Here is an 8,194-nt window from a genome sequence, read left to right on the forward strand (position 1 = left end):
TATACCAGATATTCCATCATCACATTTCATATTCATGTCAGGCTTTCAGATAACATCATGTGCAGCAGAAGGACGCGGCCTGCCCCGGTTCATGCAGCTAACGATAGAAACCATCTACAGATTTGATTCACTCAGCTTTTTAATATTTCTGCTAATCTGTTTATTAGGATTAATGACCTATCCCAGTGAATGCACTGCAGCGCTTAGATTGGTTTTCTCTGATCTTAACTCAAGGGAGCTGTAGCGGTAAACTGTATTTATTTTTAGCACCGAGGGGGTTTCAGCATCACTGGCGAGATTTCCTCTCGAATTGGTAAATGAAAATGTTCTTACATGCAAGCCGCTTGGACATGGGTAGTGAAATGTGGGCACTTTATTTCATTGAACAATTCTTTTACGTAGCAAATGCACTTCAATGGTAATTGTTACATTGTTTGAAAAAGGTACATTTGTGACAGTTCAAGGTAAATGACAAATGCAGAAAAAAGCAACAGGACAAGTGACTGCCGTCAGATCGTTCCACTACATCAATCTAAGTCTAGTCTCGGTGATGGCTACAAACGACCATCTATGGTGACATTAATCAATGCAAAGCATTGCGCAATACAGTGTCTTCACTAGCGATGCAAAAACATTCAGTAGCATAAAATGTGTGCTGTGAAAAGTGACCGTGAAGAGGCCAGCAAAGAAAAGCACATGTTGTTCACAAAGAGTACAAATGGCTGGAGACAATCATTAATGCTGGTTGAAAAGACTCGATGCATCAAATACTAAAGACTCCTTAACAGCACTATATGCAGAGAGCCGTATGGGCTGCGTCAAAACAACACAATTAAAATAGTATATTCTTTTTTTTTGCTGGTTATAAGGTTTCCTCCAGGTCGAGCCTCATTTAATCACAATATCATGACAGTAAAATGTTTTGACACAGATGACATCTGAGGCAAATGTGCTCTAAACTTTGTCGCTTCATGAGCAATTTACCACTGAGGTCTGACATGCACAATCAGTACTTGATCTATTTGAAAAGAAAAGGCTTAGAAGCCAACAGAAGTCGTCGCTGCTTGTGCATTAAAACAAGCAACGCAGACACAAGATGGTTCACAGTCGTTTCACAATGTGAGTACTAAAGTGAGTTCTGTTACGTGTATACATGTGTGTGTACAAAGACAGTAAGTCATAGTGTGTGTGTCCCTGTGGCTTTTCATACATGTTAGCCACAGTTTCAAAGTGTAAATAAATAACAACACATGCAATTCAAACAAACCATGAATCCACCCGTCGGGGAGGCTTGGTTTGCTGACTAAATTTCCCGCTACAGTAAACAACTCCCCAGAACTACATCAACAAGCCTGCAGAGCATCTCCAGGCAAGGTAAGTCGCTTCCTCACAGAACAGAAAGCCCCAGGACTCTGAGGTTTGCTTGAATGGCACAACCATATTATTTAATCATTTTTTATTTGTTTCTGAAGCAGGTGAGTCCACCTCCTGATCCCAAGTGGGTTAAGCCAGTTTCTGGGCGGTCTCCGTCTCCTGCTGGGTGATCTTTTCCTCAGACATGATGGTCATCCATGGAGATACTGACCGGGTGATGGTCTGCTTGGCTATGTTGTAGTGGTTGATGAGGGTGAAGAGGCGCCCGCGGCCCCCTGGGCCCTGACGGGGGTACATGCCGTACATCCCAGCCGGCATGCAGCGGCCTTGCTGCTCCGAAGAGAGCGGGAAGGAGATTAAAACAGCGGAGATGGGACAATGTGAGAAGAACACACAAGGTGACCGCATTATTATTCAGGACAGTGGAATTCAAACTGTGATTCATAATTCACGGATAAACAAGAAGGAACAAAAAGACTGTCAACACAGCTGTGCGGTTGGTAAGAGCGCAAAAGGGAAATGAATAGCCAGGAAAACATCCCTCCATCCATCCATTATATTCAACCGCTTAGAGGTCGGCGGACTATGACCGGGCACCAGATACAACTCAATAAAAGCTATGCTGCATTCCCTAATGTAAAAGGATGCATGTGAAAGTCGAATAATAATTAGGATAAAATCCTAAACTACTGTAATGCAGGTTGAAAGGAGTCAGCAAAATGCAAAGATGGTGGAAATCTAAATATGTTAATGTTAGTTTACAATAAAATAAAATCACTATCTCTTGCAGGGTCACTAACAATGATGCTCATAAGTGTTTACCGTGTAAACAAAGCTGTCGGGGCACGGCTGCTCGTACTGGTAGACCTTGTAGACGACCAGGAACACCACACACACCAGGAAGGCCAGGGCACAGATCACCAGCAAGGTCACCTAATGAAGAATAGGTGGGTTTATACGTAACAGCAACTCGCGGCCAGACGGGACTATAGTGTTCTGCATTTAATAACTTCAAAGGAAAACTGCTTGTGACCACCTGGACTGGGATACAATGTACTTGGATGTCCTATACTTTTTATGTGTCTGTACGAATCCCGCAGTTACACACAGCAGAACAGACGCAAGCACAAAGCACCGCAACAGGACATTATGAAAGGAACTATCTGCCGCGAAAGGGATGAAACGGATGCAACATTTCAAAGCGGGCTGATCAGAGGATGTGAGCTGTGTTCTCTGAGACAGTGATGTGCCTCCTTTCCTTTCAGATCTTCAGGGATTAAAGCGCTATAACGGAAGGAAGGGTGACACACCTCACAGAAGCGGTTTCATCTGTTGCTTTAGGACGTTGGGGAAGCGTATTTGCTTATTCTGCATGCAGACCACATGGTTCATGAATTTCAAAGTATGCACGGAAGTCTTCCGGCACCCAGGATTGTGTAGAGACAATTTCTTTTTCAAAAAGCATATGTTTTAATCATTATATATTGTGTGTAAGCCTTTAGCCAGCCAGGGGGGCGTTGAGGGAGGTGGGAGAGATGATGCCGTTTGGAGGCCATCGCCATGGCAGCAGCCGAATGAATTAGAGTGTCGGGGCGGGGTTAAGTGAATCATTGTGCATTATGTCTTCCTGTATGGAGGACAGGCTGCACAGGACGCAGGACACTCAGGTTGTCTGAGCAAAGAAGAATAACGTGAATTGGTGAGGGACTATTGTGACGGCGGTCTGCTCTGAGGACATGTGCGTGTGTTGAGTGTGAGAAACATGGGAAGTGGGACGACGCATTTCTTACTTTGAGTCGCTCAGAGACGCCTTCAATGATGCTGATGGAGAATTCTGCGATTTTAGGAGATCGTAGCTTCCCCTTCTTGCTCTCAATATAGTCAGCCTTTGTCTTCACCACCACCTGGTAGAAACACAGGACATGTGACATGTGACATGAGAGGAGATCCAATCAGCTGGCAGTTATAGCCAGAAAATGAGATTTCACAGAAGCGGGATGGGTAAAATGTTGTATTGTAATTATGAACACAAATTGTACTGTACTGTGGTAACACAAAAAAAAAACATTTCCCTTAATTCGATGCTCTCTAATTGGATGATTGCTGAGCAGAAATAAAGGAGCGCTCGCTGTGCTTCTCCAAATCAGTAGAAACATCATCACGCAGCAGAAATAATCAGGAGGGCGACCTTACCTTATCCGGTGGAGGGAACTGCAGCTGACTGGCATCTAATGGTGTTATGAGAGGGATGGTGTCAAACCCGTCTTCAGACACCACCTTCCCGGTATTTTTGTCGCTGAAATTATTCCCCAGTTTGACCATTTTCTCTGCAGCAAAAAAAAACCCGACCTGAGGGGGGTAAACATGTGCGTATTACTTCTGAACGAACGCAACATGGATCATTTTCTGTGTCCTTTCCGCTTCACAAATCCTATTCGTAATCATGTTGGCTTTCTTTTATTTTTCCACATGCAAACAGCAGCACAATCCCACGGAACGACGAGAGGCCCCTTGTGGCCCAAGAGGAAGCCCGTTAACGCACAAAAGCGCAGGAGAGGACGCGCGCGGCTTCGACATAAAGGGACCGATGTGTAACCGCGAGCCGGAATAGATCTGATTTCCCGCATCCGAATACTTACCAGCTCAGCAGAGAAGCGTTTTGGAAAACAGCGTGTTTCTCCTGGTGTGCTGAATATGTTGTCCAGTGCAGCGATATATTTTTTGTGTTGTAGGTGTGACGCAGCCGATTTGCGGGGATCTGGTGCACAATATGGCCAGCTGGCTGTTACCTCCGAGCTGGATGCTGCTGCTGGCGTCTGGCTGCACTGCAAGTGATGTAACATCCTCAGCGCGTCCATCCAGCCACACGCCTCTGATCCGCTGAATAATCACTGAATGCGATTAACACTCATGTTCCAAATGTATAGAATGCTTTATTATTATTATTATTATTATTAGAGGAATTCGAGTTACCCTAAAACCAATAGAGGGCTGGAGGGATGTTTACCGACAATTGAGAGTCAGTAGGGTTCATTAGGAAGTGTCTCCTATAAAATACATACTTTCATACAAATAATGATGATGATACTTAAAATGAAACTTGGCATTAAATCTAAAATGAAATGAATGAAACATGTATTGCTCTCTCTTTATACTCTGTACAGGAGGAACACAGATCTATATATTTCGGGGGGTGGGGGTGGGGGTTGTGGTGGAGGCAGCAGGTCTATGAGCCAAGATGGTATTTTCTGTAGTTGTTTACATTTGAATGCAAAATCTGTTCAGCTGTTAAAATGAAGGTAAACAAACAACCCAGCTGTCACATGATGTGATTTCATCTTTCTCTAAGGCATCAATACATATAATCTCATTATAATCTCATGTATGTTCAGTGCTCATTTGAATGTTTTTAGAAATATGTTTTAAAATAAATTGATCTGGACATGTGCAGGATTTTTTTTTCTTGACTTTCCTTCAGACCTTTTCATGTGTTGATTTATATTCATTGGAAAGTGTCGTGCCTGCGGACTTGGAGTCTGCCTCCTGCCATCCATCCAGTTCAGTTTCTCTTTGATCCTTTTTTTATGAGAAAAGCTGAGAATCCCCTGTGATTATCGGCATGCATACTGAGAGAGATACTCTCAGGTGTAATCTGCAACCAACCAGTGAAGATCTTTGAGAAAAAGATGAAACAGAAATCTCTCAACTCAAATGCCAAAAACCGTTAAATGTGTTGTTAAAAAAACAGTTGGTTATGGATCCCATAAGTCACTCAGTAAAATAATGATTGTTGAAGGTTTTGAGAGCTAGTTCTGTAGTGATTGGCTGTCATCTTTCCACATTTTACACTGTGGACTGCATGCTTATACGTATATGGCCAAATGGGTATATTTCCCTTTCTTGGTCATACAATGAATCTTTAATCTTTAAACATGTTTCTACCAATTTGTCTAAGATACAATGTAAGTAAAAAGAAAGTAAAATAAAAATGCATTTCCCAACGAGCACATAATCATTGTGAGAAACATGTAACATTTAAATGTTTACCAAGCCCTTTATTGGACCTCACTGTGTAGAAATGGAGAAATGAAGCTGTGTCTGTGGAGAGTTTCCAGTAGACTGTTGCCAGGTTACAGTGCAAATGAAAAGGGTTAAGAGAGGGTGCATAAATGATTAAGTCCAGCCTGTTAATCTAGTGAAAATGAAGCAGCAGAAGAGAAAATGACGAGATGGAAACCTCAGGTCTTTAGTGGACTGATAAGCAGGCCTGGTGGCTCCTGTGGATGCTGCTTGCTTGCTTGAATGTCTGATGAAGAGGCTGCGATGAGTCCGAGGTAGAAATGAACTTTCCCTCCCTCGGGTCCGAGATGTCAGAGGTCTCATAGGTTTCTTCAACAGGAGGACGACTCTTCATACAAATGGATTATTTGAGAAGTGTCACCCTTATGTCTTTTAATATGATTTTTATTAATATAAATATTTAATATTTACCAGTCAAATTATTAACAGTAAAGTGCAATGCAGACGTGTATATTGAATGTTCCCTTTGAGCTTTCGTTTTAGGCTCCTCAGGACAATTTTCCACTAAAATTAAATTACTTGTCTTGGCCTTGTACTTGTTGAAGTTGTTCTGATTTATAGCTTCAGACTAAAAACACATAGAAAACACAGAAATGTTTCTTTGTTTCATTAAGTCAGGACACTGTACGATGCACAGAATATGTATTGGTAGCAGTATTGCACAGATGTTTCTGCTGCAGTTGCCTTCTCTGGACTTCCCACTAGAGGAAGACACTCATTTACAACTGCTCATGGCTGCTTTTATTATGCATGGTGGGATTGACCATCAATATGACAAAATGTAACATTGATGCCGCTAAATGACCTAATACACAATTAAACAAAATCAAACTTTTAGTAATTGTAAAATTAGTATACGCAAAACCAATGCGCGTAGTTATCAAATACATGTACAGTTCCAGTCACATGTTTGGACACCCTTTCTCGTTGAATTGAATGAGAAAATGTTTCTAAACTGTAGTTACGTACTGTAGTGGAGTAGAAAAGTACGTCTGTCTCTAAATTTCCCAGTGAGCACAAGACGTAATTTTAACATTGAAATCTGGTTAAAATTACCTCTAAGACCTCATTTCAAGGTGGATGAAACATCAAAGTGCCAAAAAACGTCCATTTGTTGATAAATGTGTCATGTTGTAACGTAAGGTTGAAAGTCATTCCATCTTCCTCTACCGTCTCGGTCTCTCATATTTAGAGTTGCGTGGCCGGTGGGTCACAGTGGTACAATCCAGTCGTCCGCACCCCACAAGACGCTGCAGAGCTATCTTTTGTTTTTTATTAACCGTAGTGGGGTTTTCCTAAATATCATATTTATTTCTTGTGTTCTATTTAGTCAGCTAAGCATTTTGTTTTGCTTGTCTCGGACTTCCACTTGCCTATTTGTCCTATTGCCACTCCATCACCGTCTGGTACGCTGCAGCCACAGCCAAGGACAAGGGCAGGCTGCAGCGTGTCATCCGCTCTGCAGAGAGGGTGATCGGCTGCAATCTGCCGTCCCTGCAGGACTTGTTCGCTTCCAGGTCTCTGAAGCGTGCTAAAAAGATTGTGGCCGACCCCTCTCACCCCGGACAAGAACTGTTTGTGCCCCTTCCATCTGGCCGGAGGCTGAGGTCCATCAGGACTAAGACCTCCCGCCACACCAACAGTTTCTTCCCGCAGTCGGGCTCATCAACAGAGCCCGGTCCCCCACTGACTGACTATAACATTCCACCGGTCACTCCCCTTCACACTGCACATGTCACTTTAACTGCAATTCATCACTTTGTCGTCACTCGTCACTTTGTTACTTGTCTGTTACTTGTTCGTTAGTGCACTAATTTATGCTTAATATTTTTATTTTTAACTTTTTTAATATTTAACATTTTTAACTTTATTCCCTTGTTTTATACTAACCCATAGCCTTATTCTACTAACATTAACATTAGCATTTCATTCTACTTTATCTTATTACTTGTGCACTGTTGTATTGTCTGTCTACTGTCGCGCACTAACCGCCAAGACAAATTCCTTGTATGTTTAGCATATTTTGGCAAATAAATGTTTCCTGATTCCTGATTCCTGATTCCTGATTCCTATTCATAAAATTGCCCTGCTGCCACAAGACCACTAGATGTCAGAGTTTATTCAAAAAATACTATTTTTTAAGGTTGTTTTTTTTCAATGAAAAGTGCTATTGGAACTGATATTCGGTTACACATGAAAACATACATATTTGCATGATCAATAAAGCTGATGTTGACATAATAATAAACGAGACGTAGATTGTCAGGAAGGTTAACATTGTAAACCAAAAAAGCATATAAACGAATTAAACAAAGACATGAAAATGAATCTACAAATTAACTAATCACACTCTTCAAATGAATATATCTTATTATAATATATCTTATTATTATATATAATTATCTATAAAGAAAATGACGGTCCTTGTACAATGAGATCATTGTGCGTCCGCAAAACCTTTCTCATACCTCATCCCAGTATATATGTGGGGGCTGGAAAAGAAGACCTTCGAGGAGGCTTGGCGCATGACTTGTATGTGTGTCAACTCTGTCTTCTATTTGCAAACATTAAATGTCCTGTTTTTGATGGTTTTACACCGGTGTCGAGTGAGAATTTTTCTAACAAGTAGAAAAAGTGAAATACTGAATACTGCTGAAAATGTCTCACCTGAATTCACACAGTAGATTGTGACCCAGCCTTATATAGACCTGCCACTGCTGTGTCTTTAAAATCCCAGACT

The 8,194-nt window shown here is 41.7% G+C and overlaps 1 protein-coding gene and 1 long non-coding RNA gene across 3 annotated transcripts; one reads left to right on the forward strand and one right to left on the reverse strand.

Moving 5' to 3' along the window:
- Positions 1-355: 355 nt before the first annotated feature.
- LOC120835174 (neuronal vesicle trafficking-associated protein 1) lies at positions 356-4,248 on the reverse strand. Of its 2 annotated transcripts, none has more exons than XM_040203824.2 (5): positions 4,014-4,248; positions 3,568-3,723; positions 3,165-3,278; positions 2,197-2,307; positions 356-1,704 (listed from the first exon to the last, which is right to left on the reverse strand). In XM_040203824.2, exons 1-5 carry the CDS (start codon positions 4,230-4,232, stop codon positions 1,504-1,506), a joined length of 801 nt encoding a protein of 266 aa, XP_040059758.2. In that variant the 5' UTR covers positions 4,233-4,248; the 3' UTR covers positions 356-1,503. The 2 variants fall into 2 exon arrangements, with proteins under 2 accessions (XP_040059758.2, XP_040059759.1); XM_040203825.2 differs by having other exon boundaries at positions 3,568-3,701; positions 4,014-4,218.
- On the forward strand, positions 3,542-4,501 carry LOC120835177 (uncharacterized). The gene is made up of 2 exons (XR_005714546.2): positions 3,542-3,740; positions 3,854-4,501. It is a non-coding gene; the product is annotated as an uncharacterized LOC120835177 (long non-coding RNA).
- The last annotated feature ends 3,693 nt before the right edge of the window (positions 4,502-8,194 follow it).

The sequence above is a fragment of the Gasterosteus aculeatus genome, chromosome 17 (assembly GCF_964276395.1).
Source record: "Gasterosteus aculeatus chromosome 17, fGasAcu3.hap1.1, whole genome shotgun sequence".
Lineage (NCBI taxonomy): Eukaryota > Metazoa > Chordata > Actinopteri > Perciformes > Gasterosteidae > Gasterosteus > Gasterosteus aculeatus.